This window comes from Perca fluviatilis, chromosome 6 (genome assembly GCF_010015445.1).
Source record: "Perca fluviatilis chromosome 6, GENO_Pfluv_1.0, whole genome shotgun sequence".
Classification (NCBI taxonomy): domain Eukaryota; kingdom Metazoa; phylum Chordata; class Actinopteri; order Perciformes; family Percidae; genus Perca; species Perca fluviatilis.
The window spans coordinates 5,565,463-5,582,990 of record NC_053117.1 but is presented as its reverse complement, the minus strand read 5'-3'; the positions used below and the strand labels follow the sequence as shown (position 1 = coordinate 5,582,990).

Below are 17,528 nucleotides of genomic sequence, written 5' to 3'. Positions count from 1 at the left end.
TATTAGGGCGGAGCTACTAATCATAGCATCATAATAACGATACTACATTGAGTATGTACCTCAAATATAAGTGCCAAACAACTCATGTCTTACCTTCTCTCCAGCTGTGTGGTAGTGGACTTTAGGTATGGTGCCAAACGACGGTCTGTATTTGTACATGGCTGGAGTGGAAGGGTGGGTCTTACCAGGAAGAGAACTATCTACATCACACACACAGAAAGAAGACCAGAGTTAACGCTGCAGGTAATAGAAACCACACAATTATACAAGCTCCGACTGAAAACCAGTTCTGGGAGAAAAGAAAAGGCCTCAGAGCAGAATTCAGAGTAAAGAGAAAATAAATTGGAGTGGCTCGGCAGTCAGACCGTAAGAGCCCGTTCTGTGACTGATATGCAACAGCTGTCTATCCTTGACTGACTACCTTATCCTTGACCAAAGCATGAAACCTCTGTATGTGTCTCTAAGGGATATGCAAAGAACTCTTCCACAAATTCTTATTTGCTTTTTTTAAAAAAGGAGGCCATCCATTTAGACCGGCTGCAGTACTTTGAAGTACCAGCAGGCAGTGATAGTGCTCCATGGAAGAGCAGAGAGCGTTTTCTCCCTGATATAACACACCTGATGCTATAGAGGGAACCTGCGGTTGTACGTTCACACTATTATTGACACTTCATACTACCGAATGCAACAGTATAAAGAACACATTCCCACCACTGATTAACACCCCTAGCTGTAAACCCACCACCACAATAGGATATGTCACAGTTCCTAATGTACACAGATGGCTTCCAAAGGCAGTCAGTCATTTACTTAGTCCTGATTCTAGACCACATTCCGCTCCCATCCCTCCATGTGTCAGAGCTCCATTGCTACACGCCAGCACAAAAAAAAAAGCTGGGCATTCGTTTTGCAAAGATTCACTCTGAAATCTCCCGATTATACCACAAATCGGATGCTGATTCACTGAACAGGACTTGCCTCCTCGCTACAAATCACGCCTATTCTCCGGCCCGGCATTAAAAAAAAAAAAAAAAGGCCATTGACCTGCCACTGGGACAGACATTTATCACGCTAAACTAGAGGCAAGTCACACACTGGGACACTGGTGATGTACAGAGTGGAGTTTGGGTAATTGCTGTTTGACACCCACCCTGACAGGAAACAGAAATTCCCATGTTTCTTACCTTCGCTGGATGCCATCTGGCTCTTCAGCTGGTTGTACCTGTCAGCTTTGGGCGGCAGCGGCGGCTGGGTTTCTTTCTCGTCCAAGCCGTCCAGGCTGCTTTTGGACTGCAGGGAGGGGAGCAGGGTGTTACAAGCATCCAGAACAGGTGGGGGAACAGCAGATGAAATGGAGAAGAGCATGTGTTCGAGCTAGGGATGCACCAACTCTCACAGACGGTTGTAGGGTAGCTAAGCTGCACTAAGCAGATGCTCTACTTGAGCTTAATTTTTCTTTTTTCTTTTGTGGGTAATGGAGTGGAAATGATGAAATTATATCAGTGTTAGATTATTTTTTCTCAATAGCTCATTAATGTGTTAAAAAAAAGAAAAGAGTACTCATCTTATTAAGCATTGCACACGGTGTAAAACTAATATCCATGCAGCAGAAACAGCAATTTGTTTTATTCTTTTTCCTGACGCCTACATTATCCACAATGCAACTCGTCTGCCGACAGTTAATTCAGTGATTTGCGGTGTGTTATGCTAGTAGCAGCTAATGTAGCCTTGAGCCACTTGCCTCAAGCAGAGTTCGAGGAGCGGGCTACAGAGGTCTGGTAGGCTCACTGCTTTCTAACTCCACACCCCAAGATTTGTTTTTACATTTTTCATGTAGCCTTCAGTCAATGAGGCAATTTATAAGACTTCATGCAGCTCCCTCCGGAACCACTAAAGGATTTATACAGCTTTTTGGCATATGCAGTAGTCCTCCCCAAGACCTGTAAACAGACTTTGATGTGTAAAATTCTTGGAGATCCCCAATTTTCTATTTCACTCACTGAATTTCTCAGTTTGCAGAAAAGCTGTCACTGACCAAACCCGAACATCAGAAAATAATTGAACCTAAAGGGTTACCATTAAAGGGATAAGGGCGCTCTATTCACTGGAGCCCCTCTTTGTGCTTAAAGCTGATGAGATTATGTATTTAACAGGAACAGACAAAAACTGCTATGCCTCCTTAAAGGACCATGAATAACCTATAAAACAATTTCCAATTCTCTGCAAGTTGATTTTCAAAATAAATAGCATGAATTGAAACCAATGGCTATGGCCTCTAAATCGTTTACATTGTTTTAACTTTAAAATCCCCCATATAGACATAGTATATCCCTTTGGGGTCAAAAATAGTCACATTTATCCTCCCCCCCCCCCCATCTGTGAGTCACTTGGCATTGACGTCAAGTGTCTAATAATATTCTGCTTTAGAACATGAAATATATCTGACTTTAGTGAGCTACTGTATCCTTTTATATGCTACCTTCAGTATTTAAATAGAAAATTGGAATGTGACATGAAACTATGGGAATAAAGAAAGAGAAGATGGTTACACCCCTGCAGAAGAAGGCGTGACAGGGAAATAACAGGAAAAAAAAAAGCTTTGTAGTGACAGTGGAAAAGCTCACCTTGGAGCTGATGATGGTGCTGTGGATGCCGTTGTCGCTGATCATGATGGTGATCTGCCTCTCCGACAGGTCAGGTCTGATAAATGGGGGCTGAATTTTGACATTGGGCTTTTTCCTGGGGTCCGACGCGTACCTGCATAAAAAAAAAAAAAAAGGACAGCAGTTGGGCGCCTGATTAGCTCACCTGGTAGAGCGGGCGCCCATGTGTAGAGGTTTACTCCTCAGCGCAAAAGGCCCTTTGCTGCATGTCATTCCCCCCTCTATATCCCCTTTCATGTCTTCAGCTGTCCTGTCAAAATAAAGGCCTAAAATGCCCAAAAAATAATCTTAAAAAACTTAATTCATGTTTCAGAAAGCTCTTCTTATTCTAGCCTCACTGCACCCTGAATCTTTAGAATGTAATCTTTATTTCTAGATAAGAAATGCTCTGGGTTTACGTGCAGAAAGTGAGAGTTGAACTCTTACAACAGTGATCTGTTTGACACTCAGTACTATATTTAGCTCAATACCGAATCAATAAATTATTTCTGAATAAATATTCAGATATATTACCTGATTTATGTACTGTATATGTATGTACATCCATAAATAAAACATATGGAAATGTACACAAAAACAGCTAACATTACTAATGTTATGTTATTTCAGTACTCCTCTCCAACTTGATATACTGCACCTTGTACTCCACTATCAACCCATGTTGGCCTTCCTGAGATATACAGGGCAGAGTACAAAGGTGAAATTAGAGAATCACTTTGAGTAATCCCATTTGGCTGGTTACAAAGTTTAAAACACAACGTCCAGACAGAAACTGTGAGCATTTAAGTGAGTCTCACAGGTTTTTTTTAATTTTTATTTAGGGCTCTCAGTGTAATTTCTTTAATATTTAATAGAGTGGATGGAAGCTTGGGGAGTAAAACCTGTGGTTTATTTTCCAAGCAGTCTTTACAGATTTCAAGTAATCAAACCCTACATAAAAAAAACAATGCTGCTAAATGAATGTGACTTAACAGTCTGGTCCAACATACTTTGAGTCAATAGCTCACTAAATCAAAAACCTTCCACTAGGCACTGTGCAACAACTTAACGGCAGATGCTTGTAACCCAGCGTTTCACCCCCCACCTGATGTTTTCTCTCTGCAGTCACACTGTTGATTTTTATGGAATGGAACTCATCCCTATAGGTTGTAAAACTGGTGTTGGGGCTTTTAGCGATGCTGCGTGTTGACTAGCTTTGTGCTCTGTTTCCCATTAAATGTTGTTCTACAGAGTGATTCAATTCCCTCAGCCATCTGCCTTCCCCCAGGGTTGCTGGCTGCTTTCAGGCAATACACACCTCCCCAACCACCTCAGAGCAAGGTATTCTGTGTTATTAATTCAAGTTACATGGTGCTGCAGTGGTACTAAGGCTTGGATGCTATAGGCTTTGATGGGCCATAACCCCAGTACACATGCATATACAATATACAGTACAGGCCAAAAGTTTGGACACACCTTCTCATTCAATTGGTTTCTATATTTTCATGACTATTTACATTGTAGATTCTCACTGAAGGCATCAAAACTATGAATGAACACATATGGAATTATGTACTTAACAAGAAAGTGTGAAATAACTGAAAACATGTCTTATATTTTAGATTTTTCAAAGTAGCCACCATTTGCTTTTTTTGATAACTGCAAACCCTTGGTGTTCTCTCAATGAGCTTCATGTGGTAGTCACCTGAAATGGTTTTCACTTCACAGGTGTGCTTTGTCAGGGTTAATTAGTGGAATTGTTTCCCTTATTAATAAAAAAAGCAAAGGGTGGCTACTTTGAAGAATCTAAAATATAAGACATGTTTTCAGTTATTTCACACTTTTTTGTTAAGTAAATAATTCCATATGTGTTCATTCATAGTTTTGATGCCTTCAGTGAGAATCTACAATGTAAATAGTCATGAAAATAAAAGGAAACGCATTTGAATGAGAAGGTGTGTCCAAACTTTTGGCCTGTACTGTACATTTTACTTAAGAGATGTTTGAACTTATATATATATATATATATATATATATCATATTGTATTATATTATATCATTATGCATACATTACTACATTCCTTGTTACATTCAGTCTTAGTCATTGCAATACTGTCTACACAAATTAATTTATTATTAGGGATTTAACGATGTATCATGAATCGGTTAAAATCCATAAAAATGTGTAAAGATTACAACCGGTTGAGATCAAAACTGAATCGCGATGCATTTTTGAAACAGCCTAGGGCTTAATGTTCTTTTGATTCCACTTGTTTGACTTCAGACGACACTACGTTCCTAGTTTATTTGTTTGAAGAGATTTTATTTAATTGTTTTGATGTGGGATTTGTTATTTGGGGGCGCCCTGGTAGCTCACCTGGTTCAGCGTGCGCCCCATGTACTAAGGCTCAGTCCTTAACACAGCGGCCCGGGTTGATTCCAACCTGCGGCCCTTTGCTGCATGTCATCCCCCTTTGTCTCTCCCCTTTCCTGTCTTCAGCTGTCCTATCGAATAAAGGCCAAAAAAGCCCAACAAATAATCTAAAAATTAAATAAACTAGTGCAGTGTCCGTGCAAAATCTGTTTTTGTGTGTGTTTTAAGTAATTGTTGGTTTGGTGTGTTTGAGTGCTCTGGTCCTGCGCTGTGCTCAGTCAGTGTGCAGTGTGAGAGGGGGAGTTGCCAGGAGCTAGAGCGACAAAAGCCAATGTGTGCTGCTTTTACTGATATATATTTAACGATATCTTTTGCATTTCTAATCCAAACAACGTCAAACTTGGCACCGCACTTAATCGTGCCCGTAGCAAGACACCTGTCTTAGAGATATGTGCATAACACACACACACACACACACAAAGACAGACGTTCAAGCAATTTATAGATAGATGAATACAATTTTTGAGATAAAAATAAAATTTCAGTTTCACATTTGATAAGAGGACACATCTGCTGTTTTGCACAGTTTATATAAATGAAGGAATATGTTTCAGTCATTTGTCTGCAACTCATTCTGTTTAATAAATCGTGAGAAAATCGTATCGTGAACTTAAAATCGTGAATCGTATTGAATCGTTACATCCCTATTTATTAAATAATTATACTCCACCTTACATCTTAACTTGCACTATTTGTTTTCTTTTTGTCTCAGATTCAGATTTTGTTTTTACTTGTACTTGTGTTTTTTTGAGTTATTTAATGAGCATAGTTGTGCATGAGGCCAACAAATAACTTCAGTTATCATGTGCACATGACAAATAAATAACCTTGAAATGCATAACCATACACAAACATATTCTCTCAAGTACATAAATACAGCACTATTCATTAAAATGTGTAGGCTACGGATAGAAAAAAACAACCCTGAAAAGCAGCTACTGTGTACCGACACACACACATGCAGCATAACAAAGCATCTTACCTAGGTGCCAGGGGACTACATAAGACATACTCCACGTTGCCACAGCAACCCCTGGTGAAGGGATTTACTCCTCCACGAAACTTGCCCGTCACCTGAGGAACACAACGCCTTGTTAAGAGTCGACAGCAAAGGAAGGCCACAGTGCACACACACACACACACACACACACACACACACACACACACACACACACACACACACACACACACACACACACACACACACACACACACACACACACACACACACACACACACACACACACACACACACACACACACACACACACACACACACGTACCTGTACACACAGAGGTCCAGTGCTTGAATACAAAGAAGGTGATTCATTTTGTTGAAGCACCACATAATTACTGTGTATGGGGATGTCTGTGCTGTTCATTAGCATTTGTGTTGTGTCTTTCTCTGTGTGTCTTTACTATCTTTATTAAAGGGGTGATAGAATGCAAAACCGATTTTACCCTGTCATAGTTGAATAACGACAGTTCGGTGGGTAAATAGGACATACATAGAAGCTCAAAGTCCCACTGACACCCCTTTACTATGAAAATCTCATATTTTGAAACTGCCGCTGAAAACGGGCGAATCCCAACAAAGCTGAGTTGCTTACGCAAGCGTCTCAAAATCCGGAACCTTAAGAGAACAGTCACGCCCCAACATTTACATAGGCTACACAACTGACCTGAGATCAGGTAGTCTTCTGAATCTAGCTAGGTCACGCAGATCTCTGCTATTCCATTACAAAATTCACTTCTGAAACTTTTTTATGCGAGAAATCAACCATATAAAGCTAAAATATGGGCCGCTTTTACGGAAAAGGATGGCTAATTGCAAATTTTCTCCGACTGTGTCGGAGTTTAGTGCCGGTGTTGGTGCTGCCTGGGTTGCTACATCGCCGCCCTGACCGCAGTGTCAGCGAGCTTGTTACGCCGCAATCTTTACCGCAGCCCGCAGGTTCCAGTTAATCTTATAATGGGTATGTGTGTTGAGTTATTTAAACAAACAATCGGGGAAATAAAGCCTCTTGTCCGCGAGTCTCATTGATAGAGCCGCGGTGAGATGGAGTCCATCAATGAGAGCTAGCTAGCCTCCTCCTAACTCTGACATTCACAAAAATACATTCAATTGATATCCGAAATCGGACAAGTGTTAGCTAAGCTTTGTAAGACCTTGAGGAACCTGTAATATTCATGCCGTGACGAAATTCAAACTGTAAATATACTTTAGTTATGCGAAGTGAGCAAGCTGCGATATTTCCCAGTAATAATGAATGGGACATATAGCAAGCAGCTGCTCGTCCTACAAAGACGCTAGCCGGTTCATAAAAATGCCTTAAAATCAAATCGGACACAACGGTTAGCTTTATAAGACATTGGGGAATGATGTTATATAAGTGGCGTGTGACGAAATTCAAACTGTAAATATAATTTAGTTATGGCGACAGTGTAGCTAGCTAGCTGCGGTATTTCCCCATTGTAATGAATGGGACATATAGCAAGCAGCTGCTGGTCCTACAAAGACGCTAAGCGTTCATAGAAATGCCTTAAAATCAAATCGGACACAACGGTTAGCTTTATAAGACATTGGGGAATGATGTTGTATAAGTGGGTGCTGACGAAATTCAAACTGTAAATATAATTTAGTTATGGCGACAGGTAGTAGCTAGCTAGCTGCGGTATTTCCCCATTGTAATGAATGGGACATATAGCAAGCAGCTGCTGGTCCTACAAAGACGCCTCGCGTTCATAAAAATGCCTTAAAATCAAATCGGACTCAACGGTTAGCTTTATAAGACATTGGGGAATGATGTTATATAAGTGGCGTGACGAAATTCAAACTGTAAATATAATTTAGTTATGGCGACAGTGTAGCTAGCTAGCTGCGGTATTTCCCCATTGTAATGAATGGGACATATAGCAAGCAGCTGCTGGTCCTACAAAGACGTCTCGCGTTCATAAAAATGCCTTAAAATCAAAGTGGCGTGACGAAATTCAAACCGTAAATATATTATAGTTATGCCGGCAGCTGGCCGCGGAGCCCCGTAGTGCAGTATCCACAAAGGGTGACTTTGCGCTGGGTATGGAGCCCAGCAGGCTGCCGCTTTCTCGTCAGACTGTGTGGAGCTCCTAAAGTCCGACACGTCTTACCAAATTTGCAATTAGCCATCAAATTTTGTAAAACGGCCCATATTTCAGCTTTATATAGTTGATTTCTCGCTTAAAAAAGTCTCAGAAGTGAATTTGTTATGAAACATTGCAGTGTCTGGAATATGAGATTCTGTCGCTTCTCTAATGTATGTGTATTGGGGATTTGCTCAAACAATCAGCGCGCGTCTCTAATATGTGCGTATGGCAAGTCGCTCAACCAATCAGCGCGCAGCTCATCTAAATATTCCTGATCATACCATATTTGGAAGAAAAGCTCTTGTTACAAATAGGGCCAAAACACAGGGATGCATAAGGGCCAATAAAATATCAACCAGGCCATTTTCAGCCCAACCAATGTTACATACCCCATTAGGAGACCATAAGGAACAGTGTGAAATACCCTATATAATCATTCTATCACCCCTTTAAGGTAAAAGTATTTCTGCCCACACTCTAGCTGGACTGTATTTTTCTACCGAATGTGGCAGTTATGCACTGTGGTAACCAGAGGTTTGCTTGTCAAGATTTTTACAACTATTTCAAAGGGTCCATAAAGAAAGCACGGCTGCCAACAGTCATCACACATCCAGGTGTGAATGTCTAAGTCTGTGTGAAGCAGAGTGGCACAACTCTGTTGTTTTTCGCCGCGTAATTAAAAAGGCGAATATATTTGTGTGTTCGTTCAGAACAAGCACGTCAGCAAGCTCCTGCACTCACCTGTTCATTGGTTGTTCGCCCTCGAGCAACAAGCACCATATGGAAACCTGTGAGTCCCATGACTGGAATAAAGAAAAGGCCCGCTATACACATCACCACCAGACTGGACACAAACGTTAAAGATTAACAACGACAGTACAGGATCACAAGAACACGGCCAGATCTCCATCCACTCCTTCAGGCAGAAGTAACCACTTGCGCCGTTTTGTCCACTCAAGAAACATTATTCAGCAAAATAAAAGACTACTAACGACTGAGTTGGACAAGTGAAGAAAATATTCACATTTAAGAAGCTGAAATAAGAGAATTGTGAGAATAGTTTTTGAATGAAAAATGACTGAAATCGATTACCTAAAAATAGTTGGCGATTAATAATATAGTTGACAACTAATCGATTAATCCTTTGCAGCTCTAAAACTGAATAAACAACCGACCAAACTTTCTACTTAAAGTGCTCATATTACAGTATGCTCATCTTCAGGTTCATAATTGTATTTAGAGGTTATATCAGAATAGGTTTACATGGTTTTATTTTCAAAAAACACCATATTTTTGTAGTACTACACATGGCTGCAGCTTCTCTTTTCACCCTGTGTGTTGAGCTAGTAGCTAGGTAAGGACTACTAGCCAGTCAGAAGCAGAGTATGAGGGTGTGCCACGCTAGCAGCTAGGCGAGCATTATAACGTGTGTTACAAAGTGTGTTACGTTTGTGTCTGAAGTAAAGGCTGGACTACAATAGAGCTGTTTGGAGCAGTTTGTGAACAGTGTTTTCTGTTGGAGATGGGAAGTCCCTTTGGGGGGGGGACTTTGGGCTTTTTCACTTTGTAAACCTATAACGTGTACAAAAAAGATATATAACACAATAAAGGAAAGGGAAAAAGCCAAAACTCATAATATGAGCACTTTATTAAAACAATTAACAGGCTTAGCAGTGAGATTTCCAGCAGTGAAAGGATACGTGACAGTGGTGTGCAGGGCTGCAAGTCTATCTCGGTGGTGGAGGACGAAGATGAGGCCAAAGGAGAAAACTCCCACCATGTGGATGCTCAACGACAGCAAGAAGAGGAAGAAGTAGCGGTAGTTCCTCCGACCAATGCAGTTGTTCACCCAGGGACAGTGGTGGTCGAAGTCCTGAGGGGGGAGAGAGACGGGGAGTTACACCTCGATAGTCTACGTAAGTTATCGAGAAGGCATTAAGTTATGTGACTTATGCTTCATCTTATCACTGGAAAGGGACTAGTTTAAATCCCTTGACTAATAAGGCAAACCAAATCAGGCAACACAATGTTTTTGGTTTAGGTGAAGGGTAGTCTCGCATTGCCAGACCTTCCTCCACAGCGCTGCGGAGGAGGGTCTGACCAGTCCTCACAGCATTCCGGGATGGGAGAAAAACGTGCTCTGGTCCAATTTGCTGACTGGTGTAAAGCCTCCCAGTTGCATTTGAATACGTCCAAGACCAAAGAGCTGGTCTCTGATTTTAGACGTGGGGCTCCCTCACCCACTCCGACTCTGATAAGAGGAGAGGAGATGGAGATGGTGATGGAGTACAAATATCTCGGTCTTATCATTGACCATAAATTATCCTGGGATCAGTGTGCTGATGCCGTTTTTAAAAAGGGCCAACAACGCTTGTATTTTCTTAAGAAACTTCATTATTTTAATGTTGATAACAAAATTCGGACTCTTTTTTACAAGACCCTTGTCGAGAGTATTCTCTCCTATTGTATCGTATGCTGGTATGGACATTCAAAAATCACCCATAGGAATAAATTGGGGAAGATTGTTAAAACCTGTGGAAAAATCATTGGTAAGCAACAGGTACACCTGTACCGACTATATCTGACCAGACTGGCACAGAAGGCAGACATGGTCTGCATGGATACAGCCCATCCGACTTTCAGTGGAGTTCAAGCCGCTCCCTTCTGGTCGTGGATATAGATACACTAACGTCAGAACCAAGCGAGCAAAAAACTCATTCATTCCCATGGCAATAACCCAATTAAATAATATGTTGAGAGGGGTATGACTGGAGGAGGAATATACGTATGTGAAGTACTGTGCAGTAGTTTCATTTATTTATGACATTAGGCCTTTTAGGAAGTGCAACATACTCCTTTTTACTGTATTCTATTTATTGATGTGTGTATGTTATGTGTTAGATAAATAGCGCTGTAGATGTCTGGTTCAATGTTTGTGTCGTGGATTATGTGTCAATATGCCTGTACTGTCCAACAAATTCAGTCTCAGGGACATTAAAGTTTTCTAAGTCTAAGTCTAAAGGGCCCATATTGTAAAAAGGGTTAGGGTTAAAGAGACAGGTGCTACAACGGAGCATTTCAGACAGACAGTGAATACAAGTATATTCAGACAGACAGCATGAAAAAAAAGAATGTGTTTTTTGAACATTAAAGCATGTAAACATGTTCTAGTAGAAACCCAAAACACAAGTATGAACCTGAAAATGAGCAGAATATGGGATCTTTAACTCCAATAAACCAATACCAATATGGTGTACTGATTAAGGGTGGCATCTGAGATTCTCTGGTTGCCCTACTTTCATCAGTCGATGTGTAAATAATAATTTACATCCTCATTAAATTCTTAACCAGGTTCTTAAAAACACTCCAAAAGTCAAAAACTCAGCTTTTTTTTAAAGGAAACAGAGAGCAGGAATCCATTCTGCACCCTGTGTGTAGGTGTGTGTTAATGTCCTGATGGATGTGTGTGTGTGTGTGTGTATGTATGTATGTATATGTGTGTGTGCGCATTTGTAAGGCCAAAGTGAGAATTTGAGAGCTAATACTTATAACAGTATTTTATGGTTGAAGCTGCCAAAAGCGGATATTTATGCTGGTAATTATGATTTTAATGAGGTTTTCTTCTTTTGCCAAAAAACACAGATATTTAGAAATTATTTATATATATATTCAGCATTTGTCTCAGATTGTAATACTTGGCAGGATAGGGAATCCTTCTGAATGGATTTAAGCTACAAACAAACTGCATCTGATAACATTTCAAACATGTCAAATGCTAACAGAACAGCGTCAGATTGTTGATAAAAAGCTAATCTATCGGTCTAAAAGATGCATATTTAGATTTCAGTGCCTGTATGTATACTGAACATACAGTCTCTCTGTTTGCACATTAGTATTCACACATACACACACACCTCCACACAGTTGTCACAGACGCTGCAGTGCGAGCAGCGAGGCGGCCTGTAGAAGTGACAGGTGGCGCACCACTTCATCCGGACCTGAATGCCCTTGATCTCCACGTTCTTGTAGAGCGGCGCTCGGAAATCATCGTCCTTGTCCTCGTCCTCGTCCGCTGTGGGGAAACACACACGCACACACGGAGACACACACACACGGAGACACATTAACAAGGCACATATGCATATGATGGAGTGTGAGAAAAACAAACCCAAACACAGAGAAAAGCATAGTTTTGATTTATGATTCCATTTGACAGGGACAACAGGGGAGCACCTTAAATGAAGCTCACCCCCGCTGTTAGCTGTCTGCAGAGAGAGCAAACACTGAGAGAAATGCACATTTTTATAGACGTGACCTATTCATTCTGCTTTTAGCATTAAGACTGATTAACAAGCACACTGTGAATCATATATATGTAGAACAGAAGCAGTTTGGTTTAGACATCAGAATAGTTAAAAAAAAAAAAAGAATTGAATGGGAATTAAAGCTATAGTGCGTAGTTTAGACATGTAACTGCACCCATAATCTGTAAAGTACAGTATAAGACTACAAGTGGCTTTCCCCAACAGCCATGGTGCGACTCTGCAGTCAATCCAACTGTTAATGAGAAGCTTTGTACATGGTGCCACTTTCCTGCGACTCAGAGCTTTTTGCTTTGGAGCTGGAGTGGAAAATAAAATATATCTTCAAAGGGCACTTTCAAAGCATCTACACGGAGCTCCGACCTGAGAAAATAACTTCACAGTACAATGATAACTGCAGGGAGATCCAGGTAGCCACACACACACACACACACACACACACACACACACACACACACACACACAGAACAAGCGAAAACAAGAGAGAAACAAAAGCTAGAGCACAGAAATAACCAGTTCCATAAGCAGAGATTGCTCTGTTATTATGGCTGCTCATGTGTCTTCAAATAGATTTTAAAGGTGAACCGCCTGCCAAAGCAACAGAAACAAACAGCAGTTACGCTCGCTTCTCCCCTGACAGCTTCTTCTCTACAAATGCTCCATGCACAAAGCAGTGGCCTATTTCATACAATGTACATGTACACTTCAAAAACAACATTCAGTTTGGTTCAATTACACTCAGTTCTTGCCTAAAATTTGAATTATCTTTAGCACAGAAGAGTGAGATACTTACATCTTTATCGTCTGAATCTTTATCCAATACATTTTTAGGCTTAATCCTGTTATCACCATTCGTGTTAAATGGCAGTAATCTTCAAGTAGAATTTAAATCGTTGACACCTGCCCTGATAAAATAATTGCTCGCACGAAGATCAGGTGGAATATTATTGACATCTGAGGTTGTTATACTTCATTTTCTTTGAAATTAAGAAGCATTCTGAGGACATATCTACAAGCAGGAGAAAATCTACTGCAAGTATTACCCACCACAGCATCATTACATGTGTGTGTGTGTGTGTGTGTGTGTGTGTGTGTGTGTGTGTGTGTGTGTGTGTGTGTGTGTGTGTGTGCACGCACCAAAGTAAAATAGTTTTTTGAAGTCTTTATTTCCTCTTAATTTTTTGTTAGTTATCAGAGTGTCTTTATTAGTTTTAGTTTTACAGTAGTTTTTGTTAGGGGCAGGAATAATGTCTCAGAAGTAAGTATGTAACTACATATACATACAAAATACCTGATTGGGGAATAGCCTTTTTTTTTTTTTTTTTTTTACCTTTATTTATCCAGATAAACTGTTTGAGAACAACTTCTCATTTACAAACATGACCTGGCCAAGAGGCTACAGAAATAAATGAAAACATACTCTACAACTAAACATATACATATCATACACATAACACACAGAACAAGCAAATAAAAAATAAAAGTAGACAACAAAGAGAAAAAATAAATAGCTTAAGTATATGTGTATAAATATGATTCATGTTTATCAGCAGGAACAGGAATCGACTATGTTGTTTTGAAGATTAAGCTTAAAGGTGGAAATTGGGATCAGAGACGTAAGTTTCAGAGTATTTTGTAGTGTGTTCCAATCATGTACTGCTGCAAAGCGGAAGGCATTGCGTCCAAAGATAGTAGAAGTAGAGGGGGTACTAAACTTCATAAAATTACTTGATCTTGTGTGATAGGTGTTATGAGCAACATGAAAAAGAGATGAGGTGTCTTGCCCAAGATTGTCTTGAATATGAAGCAAAACCAATGATGAAGCCGCTGTGTGTGAAGGGAGGGCCAGCCCACCAGTGTTTAATGTTTCATCTTTGCACTAGTTCAGTGTCTGATGCGAAGCAATTACGGCACGGCACCATCTCATGTCAAGTCCGTTACATTTCTGTGGTTCAGTGTCACAAAAGTTGACAGAAATTCATGTGGTCCCTTTTTTTTCCAGTAGTGATATATTATAGCTAAAAAAAAGAAAAAATCTAAAACGGAAATGATTTCCGTTCATTTTTTTTTATTTGTATTCATTTTTTTTAATATAGTTTCAGTTCAGTTTTCGTTTTTCTCGAAGGTTTTAGTTTTAATTTAGTTTCAGTTTACTAAAAATATTTGTCACTGCTTATTTTCTTTTTAGTTTAAAAACCCCGGGTCTGAGCGTACATGCACAAGTGATAGATAGATAGATAGATAGATAGATAGATAGATAGATAGATAGATAGATAGATAGATAGATAAATAGATACTGTATTCATCCTGAGGGAAATTGTAGGCATCCAGTAGCTTAGACAACGATAACACAACAAACACATACACACATACATATATCTCACGTAAAAAATACATAAAAATCACTCACAGAAATTTAAAGCGTTAAAGGTGCGAATGTAGACTGTGTGCAATGGTGGTAGTGTAAAAGAGAACAGTGCAGGATAGAATGTAGAATGATCCCTTATGAAAGGGTAAACTGTGGATCTATATGAAGTGGGCAACTCCCACTGAGCGAGTGTGTGATGACACTTGGGCAGGATGGATGGTTATTAAAGGGGATCAAATCATTGACCTATAAGTAATAAAATGAGCACTCAGCCAGACCGTTTTTATATGTACACCGCTAATATGTACTGTAGCTGTTGCCTAGGGTAGCACACAGTATAGGGTTCAGTGTCTTGTTATGAGAAGCGTGACACGAACATCAGCTACAGCTATTGCTGAGGAACGGTACAATGACCAATGGTGGAAGAAGTATTCAGATCCTTAAAAGTACTAATACCACACTGTAAAAAAAATACTCTGTTACAAGTAAAAGTCCTGCATTGAAAATGTTACTTGAGTAAAAGTATGTAAGTATCATCAGGAAAATGCACTTAATGTGTTATGTATTAAAAGTACTCAATGCAACAACAAGAAAAAAACTCACATTTTAGAGACTGGAAACAATCCAAACTATTCTGTCAATCAACTAAGTGTTTAATGGTCTTATCATTTTAGCTGGACGTTATATTGTTGGGTAGGTTCATTTATAATAAAACGTATTTTGTTTGCAACAATCTTAATTTAAAGTAACTAGTAACTGAAGCTGTCTGAATAATGTAGTGGAGTAAAAAGTCCAATATTTCTCTCTGAGATGTAGAGGAGTAGAAGTAGAAAGTGGCGTGAAAAGAAAAGACTCAAGTGCTGTACAAGTACCTCAAATTTGTACTTAAGTACAGCACTTGAGTGAATGTTCTTAGTTACAGTTCATCACTGACAATGACTATAACTGCAACATCATATATTGTCTTTTATTATCGTTCTTGTTCTTCCACTGAGGAACACGGCAGGAAGACATCATGAGAATTCTTTGTCACTATCGAACGCCTATTACATCACACATGATGACATGCTGGCAATATAAAAATATTGTTTTCTGCTAACACTTTCTTCTAACGTCCTCTGGGATTAAACACAAATACATTTGTCTGTCATGTTCCAGTTTACAGATATAGCCTACTTTATGTTGACCACACAAGCAAAAATCCCACTCCACTTATGATAGGAAATGAAAAGAAATACATGCATTCTATGAAAACCTAATTGCTTATGCGGAGAGGCCTTTAGATCCTGCATAAGGTCAATACACCTTTTAACTAGCAGGGAAACTGAAAATGTCACTTACTGAGTTCTGCAATTTGCAAAGGCACCCAGACTGTGCAGCCTTATTAGCCACAGCCATCTCTCTCATCTGTCCATTACCTCATTTTGCAGTTTCCTCCAAAAGGAAAATGATAATAAATGTCCGCGCCATGCATCAATGACCTTAATGGGGGGAAACAAATCCTTAATACACACCAACCTTTCATTCTCACTTTTACAATCTAAATGACGGGAGTGATTCTCTAAGCAGATGCTATTTAACGGCTTTGTCAGTTCTTCATTTTTTTGTATTAAAACTTTACAGCTGGTCTGCTGCCTGCGAGATATAACACAAAGAGCTTAGAAAGCTCCCCCTCCTTCAGTGGTCTAGAAAACCCAGCAAGGCCACTGTCACCTCTGGAACCAGATTACCTAATGATTATTACACCTTTATGGGCAGGTGGAAGACAGGTGCTTATCATTTACAAGCAAATTACAAACATCCCCGAGGATGAATTCAATCATCATTACTTAACCCAGAGATAGTACTAAGGTCAAGAGGCTTCCATCAGGAGCATAAGTCAGTCCAGCTTGTTTGACAGGCCAAGCAGCTGAGAGATACTGCCTGTGGGACATGTTGACTGTTACGGGCTGTAAAGCGGAAAATAGGGTCCTGAGACGTTGGGTAGCATCGCTGCTCTGATAAATCTGGTGCTATTAAAGGTGTACCCTCTACATGACGACTCAACAGGGAGGAAACATTACTCAAACTTGTGTGCACATACATTATGACAGATACTATTATTTTTTTATTTTTAGTCAAGATAAAATTTGCACGTATTAATGTTTTTTTTTCTCTCCCAGAATTCTGTATATCTGTATCTGTAAGATATAGGAACAGCATTTGCACCATCACCATTACATTACATTTCATTTAGCTGACACTTTGATCCAAAGCGACTCCCAGTAAGTGCATTCAACCATGAAGGTAGGTACAAACTCAGAACAGCAAGAATCGCATAGAAGTACATTATCTTAAAATAAGCCAAACTACAAAGAGCCAGATCATTTAAACTATCATTTATAACCAAGGTGCAGTCGGAAGAGATGTTCTGTCAGATGATTTAGTGTTTAGATGTTGTGTCAGATGATTTAGTTTCATCAAACTTAAACTTAAACTCATTTGCACACTGACTGCATGCATACAAACCTCTGGGGTAGACACCAGGGTCCATGAAGGTTGCCAAGCTGAAGTTGGCCAAGACGAAGAGGAAGACCAGGCCATTGTAGAGGGGCACAGCGGGAGAGATCACCTTTGTCAACCAGGGGCACCTAGATACA

At 39.9% G+C, this 17,528-nt stretch overlaps 1 protein-coding gene across 1 annotated transcript in view; it reads right to left on the bottom strand.

The window, feature by feature from the left end:
- The window catches only part of zdhhc8b (zinc finger DHHC-type palmitoyltransferase 8b), an 82,649-nt gene that overhangs the window by 3,387 nt on the left and 61,734 nt on the right, over nucleotides 1-17,528 (bottom strand). The window contains exons 2-9 of the mRNA XM_039802581.1: nucleotides 17,398-17,519; nucleotides 12,114-12,271; nucleotides 9,900-10,072; nucleotides 8,941-9,043; nucleotides 6,059-6,150; nucleotides 2,625-2,757; nucleotides 1,185-1,290; nucleotides 94-200 (exon numbers count right to left, since the gene is read on the bottom strand). Of these exons, the coding sequence (XP_039658515.1) occupies nucleotides 94-200; nucleotides 1,185-1,290; nucleotides 2,625-2,757; nucleotides 6,059-6,150; nucleotides 8,941-9,043; nucleotides 9,900-10,072; nucleotides 12,114-12,271; nucleotides 17,398-17,519 (994 nt within the window). The remainder of the gene's footprint in view (nucleotides 1-93; nucleotides 201-1,184; nucleotides 1,291-2,624; nucleotides 2,758-6,058; nucleotides 6,151-8,940; nucleotides 9,044-9,899; nucleotides 10,073-12,113; nucleotides 12,272-17,397; nucleotides 17,520-17,528) is intronic.